This window comes from Ambystoma mexicanum, chromosome 2q, assembly GCF_040938575.1.
Source record: "Ambystoma mexicanum isolate Mex_15411 chromosome 2q, UKY_AmexF1_1, whole genome shotgun sequence".
In the NCBI taxonomy this organism is placed as follows: domain Eukaryota; kingdom Metazoa; phylum Chordata; class Amphibia; order Caudata; family Ambystomatidae; genus Ambystoma; species Ambystoma mexicanum.
Genome location: NC_090924.1, coordinates 342,113,221 through 342,128,243, shown reverse-complemented (window position 1 = coordinate 342,128,243; position 15,023 = coordinate 342,113,221). Strand labels below are relative to the sequence as shown.

The 15,023-nt window shown below is 45.3% G+C and overlaps 1 protein-coding gene across 3 annotated transcripts in view; it reads right to left on the bottom strand.

The window, feature by feature from the left end:
* The window catches only part of E4F1 (E4F transcription factor 1), a 1,100,649-nt gene that overhangs the window by 495,750 nt on the left and 589,876 nt on the right, over positions 1-15,023 (bottom strand). For 2 of the 3 annotated variants that reach the window (XM_069647347.1, XM_069647349.1), the window contains one exon: positions 11,007-11,093. The exons of the other annotated variant lie outside the window; for it this stretch is intronic. In XM_069647347.1, coding sequence (XP_069503448.1) covers positions 11,007-11,093 — 87 coding nt within the window. The remainder of the gene's footprint in view (positions 1-11,006; positions 11,094-15,023) is intronic. 3 annotated transcript variants of the gene reach the window in all.

Below are 15,023 nucleotides of genomic sequence, written 5' to 3'. Positions count from 1 at the left end.
TATGAACTAGAATTGTTTGCTGACGACATCCTTGTATACTTGACTGACCCAAAGGAATCAGTTTGCGCCCTCATAGCGGACCTCGCAGAATATGGGGCTCTATCAGTATTCCGCATCAACCTAAACAAGATAGTAGCCCTCCCCCTAAAGCAGTCAGCCACCGTCCCGAGTCACTTCACTATGGACGGGAGATTCTAGCTACAAACAGAGAAAATAAAATATTTGGGGATAGAAATCACTAAAGACCTAGCAAACCAGTTCAGCGCGAATTTCACTCCCCTATTGGACACAATTAAAGCAGACCTGCAGAGGTGGGCCAAAATGACACTGTACTGAGCAGCGCACTTTACATCAATCAAAATGAATGTGCTCCCAAGTCTACTGTTCCTCATCAATCACTTGCGGTAGTAATCCCTGAATCGTTCCACAGAGAGGTCAAGCAATCCCTGCTCATGTACTTGTGGGCAGATCATAAGCCTAGAATCTCGTACATGACCCTGGTGACGCCCAAGAATAAGGGAGGTATGAATTTCCCAGACCCGTTTGAATATAGCATCCCAACTGCGGGTGCTGGTAGACCATTTGAGGGTAAACACAGAAAAGTAGTGGGTGGGCCTCGAAAATTATTTATTCGCCCTGGTAACCCTGAGTGAATGGCTCTGGGTCCCTGCTAGCTACATGCCGTGTAGAATTTGTGAACACCCGGTACTCAAGGCGCTGTGGACCATCTGGCACCCATCCCCAAAGATGCGAGGGGTGACGACCTGGCCATCTCCGCTAAGCTGTATATGGGCACCCCCGACAAGAGACCTGCCGGTGGACCCAAGTAGCTTACAGCCCAGTATGAGGGAGGCTTGGTAAGGGCAGGACAGATGTGGAAGGTGGGCTCTTTCATAACAAAGCAAGATCTGGAAACAGCCCTACAGGGAACTACCATCTTCCCGCTGTGCTACCTGCAGTTCGGAAGCGTGCTGCAGGATTCATGCTGGGCCGACACCCTCTGTAGGCCGCTGACGCTGTTAGAAAAAGTCCTCAACGAAAGCCAAATCCCCAAAGGGCTAATTTCGCGATTGTATTCTTTGCTCATCCCCAGGGGTCACCTCCCTAAACCGAGCACACAAGGTATATGGGACACAGAGCTGGGCCTGCACAAAAACGAGGAAGCCTGGGCGGCAACATATAGGGAAGTCTGGTCTTCCCCAATTTCAATGCAATACAAGATGCACAATGGGAGGCTACTGTTACGATGGCACCTGACCCCACAAAGACTAATGTACCAAGGGATAGCCCCACATTGCCGGAGAGGATGCCCAGAGGTTAGTGACTACTGGCACCAGTGGTGGAGCTATCAGATGGTCCAAACAAACTGGAAAGAATTCCTTGGGTAGGTGCAGGCTATTGACGGGATACACAGAAACTTATCCCCACTGCTCCTATTGTTTGGGGTGGAAACAGAAACAGGGGATGCATACAGTGTTGTCACACATGCCCAGAAACCTGTTCTTAGCAACAAGAGTCTGCCAGACTATCCGATGGAAATGCAGCATACTAGCCTCGAGAAAAGAGTGGTTAGACAAGGCACATGAGATATACCAAATGGAAAGCATCACATACGCAATGTTGGAAACACACTCCCATATAGACATGGCTTGGCTGCCCGTCATTGAATATCATGCGGCGAATAGAAACACATAAATATACAAGGCGTGGCACCTAAGTCAAGGTGACCCACCACCCAACAGAACCCGAAAAGCTTTACAAATGTCAGAAAAGATTGGCAGCAGAAAGTTTCCTAATGCTGCATAGCTCGGTCCGCTGACAGGCAAAATAGAACAACAAGACAAACAGTGCTTGGTCAAGAGCCCATATTATCCTGTAGTGTTCTCTGATGTGAGGAGCGGGAGGGGGGAGGAGGTAGGGGAATGGGAAGGTATTCATGCTATTCAGGTTTCAATTGTGATTAACAGCACAGACACATGAAGCATATCTGGCAAAAGGGTCACTCCATTGTACTACTTCTGTTTTGGACTCTCTCAAGTTACCTTGCAATGTACTGACCCTGCGTACCACCACATGCAATGGAAGTAGATTTAGCTTGAGCTCTCCCAACTGCCACTCTGGAAGTTCTGGGACCCAAAAAGGACGCAATCCATTCTGCTGCATTCTCAGAGCCATTGGAGACAGTTAGCAGTCTATTATGTAATAGATTGTGGTTGATGATATCAAACGCTGCTGCGAGATCTAATAGTAATAGCTTTCTATAATTCCAATAATATTTGATTTAAGGTCCAAAAGAGCGGTCTCAGTGACATGCTGGGCACAAATGCTGGACTGATTTGGATTGAGGAGTTTATGTTCCTCAATACATTTCTGCAACTGTAAATAAGCCAATCTAAGGTTTACAACAGATATGGGACGTTGGTAATGGGTCTGTAGTTTTTAGGGACAGAGGGGTCAAGGGAGTCCTTTTCCAAAAGCCCATACCTCCTTCAGAGCTTCAGATACTATGCCCAACCGGAAGGAAGAGTTGATCATTTTAGTGATCCAGGTAACAAAACATTCATGGATCCTTTTAATATATCAGGCTGGCAGGCGTCACCAAGGAAGGATATGGATTTCATATTAATAATAATCTCATTGATCTTGTTCGATACAGATATGAAATTCACATTTCGGAGGACTAAGAGGAGATGGTATCTTGATGATCTGCATTGATATAGTGTTTTTTTTCTTGCTTCCACAATCTTGTCACAGAACCATATTTTATAGGTAGCCTCAGCTTTCATCATCTTACTTTTTTCTGGAGCCAGAGTATTGATGGTGTCATTAATGACAGATAAATGACTGAATAGCTCAGGCATATCACCATCATATAAGTCAATATCGCCCAATTTAATGGATACCAAGGAAGAGAAGACAGTTGGTGTGATATCGTAGTCCTGACATTGGTATCAAGTCTTAGTGGGGGCTTGGCAGTATAATCGTAGTATTAACAAAAAAATGATCTGACAAGGGACATTCAAGGGTGCCAATAGCAGGATTTTGAACATTATGAACTAGTAACCAGTCCAGGGTATGGCCACCTTGATGCGTTAGTACCTTTACCTGTTGGGTATAACCAATCGCTTCTAAAGATGATAGGAGGGAGGTGGCAGAGGTATCTAATGGGTCTTCAGCCTATAGGTTATAATCACCCATAACGATGACTGGTGAATTAATTGTAGTAATGCTATACAATACGCCTAGAAGTTGTTCTTCAAAAGAAGGAATAGACTGAGGAGGTTTGTAAAGTATAATTAAGGAGAGAGAGATGTTATGGTTAATTTGTATTTTAATCATGAAGTATTCACAGCCATCCAATTGATGAATTTTAGGGTCATGACAGTTAAAGTGTTCTTTCACCATGATTGCTACACCCACACCCCATTGATCTTTATGATCAGCCCTGAAGATTTTATATCATGGGGGCACTGCGTTATTTATGGCTATCTGATCACCACGTTTCAGAGAGCGCCAACACATCAAGTTCCTGTGTACTTATGTGGTCAGTAATCTCAAAAGCGTGTTTGACCAGAGATCACGTGTTTAATAATGATAGAGAAAGATAATAAGTGACAGATGTTATAGTCATTGGCGGGGAGGGAGCTAGTAGTGCAGTTAGTGTTAGTGAGGGGCAGTTCACTTAAAAAAAGGAGACCGAGTTTGGTACAAGTTCTAAGTCAATTGTAGAAGGATGTACGGGATCAGAAGCAAGAAGCAAGCTTTCCTCCGAATGCATTGTGGAGAGAAATCAAAATCAAAGGGCACTGCAAAGACAACAACGGTGCAAACAGTTAAAGCTTACCTTGTAAGGTGGGACAAGTCAAGCAAGGGTGGAAACAAAAAAAGGGATCACTGCACACTCACCTCACACAAACCGGCACTAACCGGCTTAGTCGCGCCAGGTACAGTCGCAGTGCAAACAGAATATAACGCGTGACGAACAACAAATTATCTGGGAAATGTAGTTCTAAGTCAGAGCGTGCAGCGTGAGTCAAGGAATTGTGCTGTTTTAAATCGCTCTATACAAACAAATGTGAGCAAAACACAGCAGAGTCTAAAACTGATCTAAGGCAGTATAAAAAGTATTACTAAACGAAGATTAAAATTCAATGATTTGATATTTGCAAAAGATACAAATAGCAGCAAATCGAAATGCAGTAGAATTAAAATAATGCTAAACAGTATGCATGTAAAGGAACACCTATAAAATCAATATAGAATTCACATTCACTCTTATGAGAAGCCAGAAAAGCATACAATCCAAAACCTAGTGTAATCCAGTCATGTTCTGGAAGGCTTCCTCTGTTCGCAACTGGAGAGACACCTGCTACTGCCCGTGTGCAGTGACTATTGCTGAAATGGGCCATCCCCATCTGTTAAGTGTCTTGAAAAGTCCTGCATCAGTGCCTGCTGCAGTTCTTCGCTGGAAAGGGTTGCCCTCAGCTCCTGGACCCAACCAGAAACTCCTTGCACCTGCAGCTCCTGGGCATCTTCTACTGGATCCAACGGTGGAAAAACCTACCTCAAGCAACTCCCATCCAACCTACCAAGTCCTTTGGGAAAATCGGAATAAGGTTGGTGAGTAGTTGCAACACTAACCGGTGCCTCCATCTCCCACATTATAAAAGTTTGTGAAGATCTTTGATTTATTCCATTCGCTTGCTTTTATAATGTTTACTTAAAAAGCTACTCTAAAAGATAAAGTATTTTACTGACCTGCAAACTCCTTCTGAAGTCTTTTGGAACTCTTCTCATCCTAACTTTTTCCCCTCTCCTCAAGGAACTTTGTGAACAAGGCTGCATTCAACTTTGCAATTGGACTCAAAGTTAGGGCTTCTATTCTTGTGGACCGGCTTTCTCCCTGCATAACTACTGTGAAGGCATCATGAAACAAGACACAGACTACAGATTCACTTTCTTAAAAAATACTTTATCGGTCTTTGTCAGGATGGATTAATGCCTAACTTGCCCTAAACTAAGGTGGGATCTCCCTACCTAAAGAAACTAAAGCCAGTCGGTGTCATTAAGTTAACTCAAAAACCTGTGTGTCAAAACCTATACTTGCCCTCACAACTACAGCTATACAATGTGTAGGGATGACAGAACCAAAAGAAACAGTGTTCAAAGTAACGTTTCTGAGTTTCTGCCAGCTTTTGCTTGACAATTGAACATTTATTGGTTTTTATGAATACATAAATGTATTGAGAGGCTATTCCCTGTTCTGTTGGTCCAATTTATGTTGATTATTATAGAACGCCTGGAGGACCAGGGACTTTAATCAGGCACCCCTTTTGTCTATAATAAAGCTCTTGCTTGTTTTCAGTTTCACCTTTCCCAAGTTCAAAAAAACTCCCAAAGGGAAACAGTTCACAAAATCTCGGGGTTCGCTTCCTCAAGTGCGCAGCTCCTCCACTAGGGCTGCTGTGAGCCTCTTGACGTATAAGAATGACGTCAGTTTAACTTTGTTGTTACCCTCTAGGCTCTTTAATGGCTCAAACAAATGCTTCCTTTCACTTCAGCAAATGTCCTGTAGCATAGCCATCGTGGCTTTCTTTGGTTCTTTCTCTAGTAGGGCTACTCTGCCTAGGCGCAGTTATCGGACCACACGGTCCACCCATTACAGGTCATGCAACCGAGAACCCATGGCACTTTGTGATACTCTTGGTTTTCTCCTTGGACCTTTCTCAGTAATTCACGTTCATGGTAGCTTTCATCATGGCAGTCTCTTGGCTTTGCCACAACTTGTATTCAAGTCACTGTCACTCTGTGGTGTAAATCCTTTTAACACTTGGATTTTGCCAATGTCCATTCAAGTTCATCAACTTGTCTTTGATGTTTGCTTTTCTGCTTACTTCAATAGTGCTTATTATTAGCTTTCACTTTGTTCATTAAATGCTTCTGAACGAGTTTTCACTGTGTTCACAACTGTACATCATTAGCTTTTCACTCCTGCAGTATTTTCACCTGATTTCCTTATCTTTCTCTTCGATTCGGTATTCAATAAATCTTGTGGCATTTCAAAAAGTACTTTGCCGTTTGCTCGGTATTCGAGACTCTTCCCTTAGGGTTCCAAGCCCCACTTCTAGGAGTTTTAGCTGAATTGCTACTTGCAAATGTTCAATTCCTGCCCCTGGAGAGCCCCGGTATGAGTGTTCCCTCTCTCACACTCACCAGTACATGGCTGCTCCTCCAGGTGTCTCCGTCTCTCTCTTGTTGCAGCAGTTGGGAGTCTTCCGTGTTCCCCAGCTCCAGCTGGGAACACGCAGCTCAGGTATTTGCAGGGGATCTGGTTCTCTCACGGCCTGCTCGTGTTGCAGCACCTCTCTCATCCTCCTGGCATCACAAAGCATCCTCTCCAACGGGCCTGCTCCAGCCTGCTCCTCGCCTCGCAGCTGCCACCTTCTCACCAGGCAGGTTACCCTTTCTCTCTCGGTCTACCATTTTAGCAACCTGTGGCCTTTCAAATGGTTGCATGTGCAAATTCTTTGCTTGACCACAATTTTAGTAATTAACGGGACATGCCGGACCTTCCATAGTCCCCTTTCTCGTCTCAGTACCACAGTGGGGAAACAGACTAGAAGTGTGCATTACTCCTAGTTGCCTCTTGCTAGTCACAGTTGCAAAGGTATGAGAATGAGAGAAATTAGGTGTGTAGGGAAGGGAAAAGGACTTACAATACCCTATAAAGGTCTGGGAGGGCAGGAGCCATTCTCAACAGGGAAAGGGGGCTACCGGGTCTTACCTGCAGATATCCTCTCCCAAAGGTCCCTCTACCCAGGTGATCCTCCCTCACATCTCCACCCCAGGGTCAGGACCCAAGAGTGATGGCCTTTCCCTGACCACCTGAGAAGAGGATCCAAGGGGAGTAGATGGGAGGATGCCTTCAGAACGCTCACACTACTTACCTTCCCTTTCAGGTATTTAGGTGAATTGTATGCATTTCTAACCAAAGGTGACTGTATATATGTTTTATATTTAGAGGGTTGTGTGATAATACTACTTGCTTGATTTGTTTTCTTAGTGTGTTTTTGGGCTTACAATAAATATAGTATGTGTGCACTTACCTGTCTACGTAGAATCATTGTGTATTCCATTGTGTGGACTCATTGTGGACCCCTGATCCCAATCACCTCTCCTGGGACCTAGTCTTTTGACCCCTCTCCATGCTTACCTTGATTGGGTTTGGCTAAACACTCAAGAGTTACCCTGTTCACTATAATTACAGTGGCTGCCTGAAATCTGTCCAACAGGCCAGATTTGAGCAATCCATCTTAACCTTTATCTTCCAACTACCTTCCTCTGATTAACTCTGCCCTCACAACTACTACCATCACCAACTTGCATACTATCAACATGCTTCTACCATACACTATCACTTCGACTAACCCACTCCCTCTTAAAATCACCCTAAACTTCACTCCCTCTTTCTATTGCTCTATCTCACCCTTCGCACCACGCTCACCACTCCACACGCACAAGGTATCACACTCATCTACACAAAATACCTTACCTGCACTCTCTCAGAACACTGCCAGTCTCCTCAACACTCCACTTCAACGCCCGCCCTCCACCTAGCCTCCTGGCCCATAACTGCTCTACCTAACCTCAGCCACACACCTTCCAATTCCCTCTGTGCTGGCTGCACTTCTTTAGGCTAGCCTACCCACATCCAGCGCTTTTCCGGGCTCCCATTGGTCTCCCTGGTCACATTCTCCCCTTGTACAATCTCTGACTTAGATATCCCTCTGAGGGTTGAAAACGCAGCTTGAAGACTTTAAGAAGGCATTTAATCATGCCTCCTTTTCAGTTTCACTTTGTTAGCAGTCAGGTGCTCAGGCTGCTCGCTTTTCTGGTGGCTTTCTTCCTGTCCAGGTGACTTTTGGTCCCAAACCGATTTGAGGGGTGTTTCTGTCTCCTATGCTCACACGCAGTTCCCTCTGACTCCCAGTTCATTTTCTGTTGCTCCACCATTCCCCTGGGGGATGTCTGGGGTTGGTGGATTGAGTATTGGGTGTATCGTCTCTTTTTGGCAGTACAAATCCCAATCCATTCCTTGCCAGGTCCCTATTCCATTCACTTGGTTCCAGTCCAGGTTTCTTTGGTTGCACCCAGGTGCATTTTGGGAGTTTCAGTTGTGAAAAAGCAAAAGAGAACTCACAAGAATAGAGGCTGACGTAGGATTGTGGAAGAGAGAGTGGTACCAGCAGTCAAGTACAATGCACACACTTGGGAGCATGGGTTGTCCTTTCTCCCCCAATACCAAACTCCCCGGTTAGGGCCTTCTCTGGTGTACACACTGGTAGGCTGTCTACCCCAGGTCTGGAGGGGCCCCTGACCTGGTCACACATATAAGTAGTAGGAATTTAGGGAGTGATTTTGTATGGAGAGCCATTCAGTGTGGTAATGGTGGGGAGAGGTGAGGGAGGATCCGAGTAGGGGAGGCTTGTTGCAAAGATGAACACTTGGAAGAGGGGAGCAAACGAGTAGAGGGGAAGAACACAAAGTAGTCCAGTTTGCAAAGCACTTTTGTTGAGGGGTGTGATGTGTGTGCAGAATGTTTAGGAGGATGAGTCTGGTTGCAGAGGCAGTGACTAGCTAGAAGAGTATATGGTCACTGTAAAAGAGAGCCCAAGTGCGATATGTGAAGAGAGAAAGGGGTTGGGTTTCGCATTGGAGGCTAGGAGAAAGAGGATTTTGGTCTTTGGGGAGATTAGCATGTGGCAGTGTAGCGCCACCAGCAACAGATGGCAGTTAGGCAGTTGCTTAAGCATACAGAGATTGCAGGGGTGCAGAATGGGAAGTACTTGAAGATCTGATAAACATCAAAAGCCAAGGGAGACATGCGTTTACTAAGGGGGGAGGTGCATAAGTGAAGAGGAGTTGACCTAGGACTGATCCTTGCAGAGCGTTCATGGGAAATGGTGTGGGGGAGGAGGGGCTGAGTTCTATGAAGATCGAGAAGGATCACTCAGTCACGTGCAGTGTCCTTGAAGCCAACCAGGAAGTGCGTTTTAAGGAGGGAGGGATGATTTGCATCGTCAAAAACTATAGAAAGCTCTCGAGGAATGAGGATGGAAGAAAGGTGAGTGGTAGACAGACATTAACAACTTGGCAGTGTGTGAGAGCAGTCTCAATGGAGCGATTGGACTGGAATCCAGGTTAGAGGGAGGAAGGTTTACTGAATGAGTACCTTGGATATGAGATTTTAAAATGGTGGGGTAGGAGACAGATCAGTAGAATGAGGGTTTTTGGGGGACAGCATTGGGTTTCTGTATATGCAGTTTGCCTGTGGCCATTTTGTAGCAGGCTTGCACAATGCTACTTGAGAGACAGGGTTTGACTAGGGCATAGAAGTCAGCAGAGGTGATGGGTACAAGTTCATTTTTAGTTTGTGGCGCAAATGGGTCAATTGGAGAACTGGATATGTTGGCAAAGCAAAGGATGGGTAGAATTTCAGTAGGGAAGTGGGAAATAGGGGATAGAGGAGAAAGGAGAGGAGAAGGTGATTGGGGCAGAGAGAGAGAGAAGAGTGGTCAGGGTGTCATGTATTTTGGAGATTATAGCGGGGATGTCAGCAAATTCTTCGGCAGAGAGAGGAGGCTATGCCTCAGGCTGCCCAGATGAAAGCCTAGACGGGACTGTTTTTTGTCAGAATTCCCTAGAGAGAACTCTGGGTCACCTCCAGAGTAAGGCCAACTGGTTACCTTGGATCATGCACTAGTGTGTGAACAGTTACCAGGTGCTTGTCTGGAAAGAACAAGTCACTAGATGTTGGCGAGTTATTAAAATCAGTTTACTTACCACGTTCTACCTTGCATCAAAGCGGTTTTGTAAAAGATCCCCACATAGGGGCAGATTATCAAAAAACATTGCAAATGAAAGAGGTGCAAAGAATGCACCCCTTTCATTTGCGCTACTTTTTGGAAATGTACAGGTCGCCTTATTCTCAAAGGTGACCTGTGCATTTCAAGAGGGGCTAGACAGTGGCACAAAGATGCACTGTCCAGCCCCTCTGCATACATTAGTGTCGGGACTGTGATACCAACACTAATGTATGACAGGCTCCCAGCAACTACGTGGTTGCTTGGTGTGCATTAAACTGACACAAGCCATTAAACACACAAACATATAGGCACCACCTTGATAAAGACTATAACAAACATGGATAAACAGAGGAATTGCCAGAGGTGAAGTAGCTATTATAGCCCTGCTCAAAGTGGTTGTAGTACAAAATATATGTGTTAGCAGTAATCTCATGTGATAGAGATTAAAACATTTTTGGATGATCCACTTCTAGAACACCAGGATTTTAACATGGCATTTATGAACCCAACCTTACTCAGAAGGCAGCAAACCCAAACTCCTTTAATAGATGGAATCATACCAATGTTTTATAGAATACAGCTCTCAAAAAGTGAAGCATCAGCTATGATCATTTTTCTGGATGCTAGCTTCTCTCCAGCTAGTCTACAGCCCCATAATCAGGGCAATTGCAGTCAGAATGCTCTACTTATATTACTGTAGATTGTGCTCCCTATGTCACATTTGTGTTAGGGCAACCCGGATCATCTTCAGCCTTACCCCCCCCCCCCGCCCCCGACTACTCGGTAAAGTTTGAATGTACATTATTGTAATGTGATTGTTTACCTCTACCTCAGTTAGTTTGTTCCTTTTTTTCTCTGCTGCCTTGTATACCTGTCCAATTATTGCTAATCGCTTTGCTAATTTGTTTTGCTGCGTTCATACCCTGTATTTTCCTGTATTAATCTAAGTGCTTTGAAGAAGTTTGCTGTAATTTAGTGCTCTACAAAACTTCTAAATAAATAAAAGAGAAGACGCAACTACACACAAAGATGCTCAGGTAATGCAATGCTGCCATTCAAATATAAGAAATCGCAGGAAAGGAAATGGCAAAGATCATCATTTCCAAGTAACAGTCACATTAAAAAGTAAAGGTTACTCACTACAGTGGCTCTTGTACTGGTTGTGTTTAGGCTGCCTTCTTCTGGACTCATGGCAGAGCTTGCTGCAGGACATCGTACCGGAACTTTCTATGAAGAAGAAACTATTTTAAAAAGCTAAGCCCCCTGTACATGGCCGTTTCAGACTCTGCCCCACCTCAGTCTTTCACTCCACCCGTTCCCTTTGAAAAATAAAGATTAGATAGGGGGTTTGGTTTGAAGGGAATTTTGCATAGAGGAATGTGGATTAAGGCATACCACAGCAAGGGCCCCTACAATGAGGAACGTGTACCTATTATTTCCTATCGTACTCCTTTCTCACGACACATTGGACGATTTTTCTGCTCGATATTCTGATAGAAGCAATGCAGCCCAGTTATAGCACAACCTAACCAAAGTAGTTAAGGAATTCTTGACAGACTGGGGAGTGAGCCAACATTCAAGAAACAGCGTTTACAGAAGCAGTCCAGACGGACATTGTATTAGGAAGCTACAGAAGTCACCTTGGTGTTCGCTGCATGAGCATGGGTTCCCTTTAGGAACAATATCTGCTTTATCCTAATATTCTAGAATGGAAGACCCCACTTAGTGAGCACTGGACGATTTAGCATCATGTTTGTCAGATGAAGGATCACTGTTAGGAGGGATTCTCAGAACTAAGCTCTGTGGAAGGGTTTGGAGACAACCTTGTTGGTGAACAAGGTTATAGTAACTTGGTTTGGTCAAATTATCACAAGGTAAAATAGACAGATTTCAGGAGACAAGTGGCTGCTTTGGTAGTACGGTTTAAGACACAGACAGCCAATTAAGGACACAGCACACAGAAGTAGATAGACTATTAGGCCTTAACACACATGCTGGTAAAGTTAAGTATAGTACACACTACAAAACACTCATATCTAATCACACACACCCCAAATTGAGCCTACCCAAAGCTTTACCATCCAACATAGTTACAAGCAATTAATCAATGCAATTTACAATTGCAACAGTCCAGTGAAAAGAGAAAATAATACGACACATTAAAATCTGCAGGCACCTTGCAGGTAAGTAACTATACAATGTCCAAAAAGAAGTGTTCAGGTAAGTACTTGATTGGGGGTAAGAAGTTTAACATTCCCATGCACAAATACTGCTGAAGCCAAAAGGTAAGTAATAGAAGAACTAGTTACTCTTACCTTGTAACGTTCTTTCGATGGGATGTTCCTCCGACGTATTCCTTATCTTAGATAGAAATCCTTCAGCTTTGCTGGCCTCGGAAAATTTTTTCGCCAGAGGGCGCTGCGCGTCGATGATCGCCGAGTCGATGACCCTCGACGGCCTCCGTGCCGACGTCGACGTCATCCTGCCTATAAAGGCCGCGCGCAGCGTCCGTTGCTCAGTTCCGTTTTGTAGTCCCCAGTAATGTTTTTGGATTAGACTAATCACCTTGAAGGAGCATAGGCTGCAAACCCACAGGAAGTCATACTGCGGGGATGGATGGGAGGGTCGATAAGGAATACGTCGGAGGAACATCCCATCGAAAGAACGTTACAAGGTAAGAGTAACTAGTTCTTCGAAGGGATTGTGTCCTCCGACGTATTCCTTATCTTAGATAGACTCCCATAGCAGTGGTATTGTGACTGGAGGCGGGAGTAATAAAAGTTATGTTACCCTTCCAGAATGGACAGAGTGTAACACAGCCTTGCCGAATCTAGTTTCTTGACTAGAGGAGGAATCCAGGCTATAGAATTTGGTAAATGTATGTGCGGACGACCATGTGGCAGCCGCACATATATCTCGAATTGGCACCCCTCTTTGAAGGGCTGAGGATGTTGCGATACCCCTGGTAGAATGAGCCCTTAGATTTTGAGGAGGCTCCTTTCCTGCCAATTTGTAGCACTCCAGAATGGCTAAAATAATCCATCTGGAGATGGTTTGTTTTGTTATTGGAAGGCCCAACTTATGTCCTGCATAACCTACAAAGAGTTGGTCTGCTTGTCTGATCTTAGCCAATCTGCTGATATAAAAGCTCAAGGCTCGCTTAGGGTCCAGCCTGTGCAGTCTCTCTTCCTCCTTCCCCGGATGAGGAGGAGGGTAGAAAGAAGGTAATATAATCTTCTGAGTGATGTGAAACTCCGAGACTACCTTCGGGAGGAAGTTAGGCTTCACCTGAAGAACAACTTTGTCCTTGTAAAAGATTGTATGTGGAGGTTTACACGATAAGGCTTGCAACTCGCTAACCCTTCTAGCAGATGTCAATGCTATTAGCAAAACAGTTTTGAGGGTGAGAAGCTTCAATGAACAAGAGTGTAGTGGTTCAAAAGGGGCACCCTTTAGGAAGTTTAAAATTAGGTTTAAATCCCATAAGGGAACTTGAAAAGGTTTCGGGGGATAAACATTAGTTAATCCTTTTAGGTATTGTATTACCAATGGAATTTTGAAGTATGAAGGCTCCTCTGCAGTGCGCTTAAAGATTGATAGCGCTGCGAGATAGCCCTTAATTGTGCCAACCTGTAGGCCTGAATTAGCCAGGTAAAGTAAGAATGACAACACCATAGGTGTACCACAAGAAAAGGGTTCAATATTCTTTTCTCTGCACCAGCTGCAAAATTTGTTCCAACGGCAGCGGTATAGAGTTTTAGTTGCCGGCCTTCTGGCCGAAAGCAACACCTCCATAACATCATCCGGAAGGTCCCAATCCTTGTACCTCAACCTTTCAGACACCAAGCGTGAAGGTTGAGGGTCTTGATGGCTGGATGGAGAACCTGACCTTCCTTCTGCGAGAGAAGATCCTCTCTGTATGGCAGTCGAATTGGAGGGCAGATGGACATGTCTAGAAGGTCCGGGTACCACGTTCTCCTGGCCCAATCCGGGGCAATTAGGATCATGGTCTTCCGAAACCTTCTCAACCTCCTGATCATTTGAGGAATGACAGGGACCGGAGGGAACGCGTACAGAAGTGGGAACTCCCAGTCCACTACGAACGCATCTCCTAGAGCTCCTCTCGGGGGAAATTCCCTTGAGCAAAATCTGTCGCACTTCCTGTTGATACTGGTGGCGAACAGATCCACTTGAGGGGTTCCCCAAAGGGCGAAGATCTCTTGAAGGACTTCCTGAGCTATCTCCCACTCGTGAGAGACTGTGCTCTGCCTGCTCAGAGCGTCCGCTGTCAAGTTCTTCTCTCCGGCTAGGTGAATTGCCGATAGAGAGATTCCTTCCTGAATTGCCCAAAACCAGAGCTGCATCGCCTCTCTGCACAGTGGTAGTGAGCCTACGCCTCCTCTTTTGTTGAGGTAGTGCATGGCCACTGTATTGTCCGTCATTATTAGGACGTTTCTTCCCCGTACAGACGGCAGAAAAGCCTTCAGCGCTAGTCTGATGGCTCTCAGCTCCAACAGGTTGATATGTAGTCTGGACTCCGATGGAGACCAACGACCGCTGATGGTCAAGTCGTTGGCGTGAGCTCCCCACCCCGTGAGTGAGGCATCCGTGACTACTGTTATCTCCGGCCATGGTTGCCAAAACATTTCTCCTTTCAGGATGTTCTCCCGACAGGCCCACCACTGAAGGTCTCGGGCTACTTTGACCGGGATCCGAAGGAGATCTGTCATCCTTCCTGAGAACTGTGACCACTGAGTTCTCAGTGCCCACTGGAGGGATCTCATTCTCAGGCGAGCCTCCGGCACGAGGAATATGCAGGATGCCATGAGGCCTAGCAACCTCAGAAAGTCGTAGGCTGGGAGATATTGGGCATTCTGAAATCTGATGACCATCTGCAGAATATCTCGAGCCCTCACCTCTGGTGGCAAGGCTCTTCCCAGGGAAGTGTCCAGGACTGCTCCAATGAATTGGAGTCTCTGTGATGGTATCATCTGTGACTTCTTTAAATTGAGGGAGAAGCCCAGCTTGTGAAGGAAGTGGCAAACATAATCTAGTTGTCTCTGAACCTGTTCCGAAGATACAGCTCTGATCAACCAATCGTCTAGGTAAGGGTAGACATGAATCCCTTCCCTCCTTAGACTTGCAGCCACAACCGAC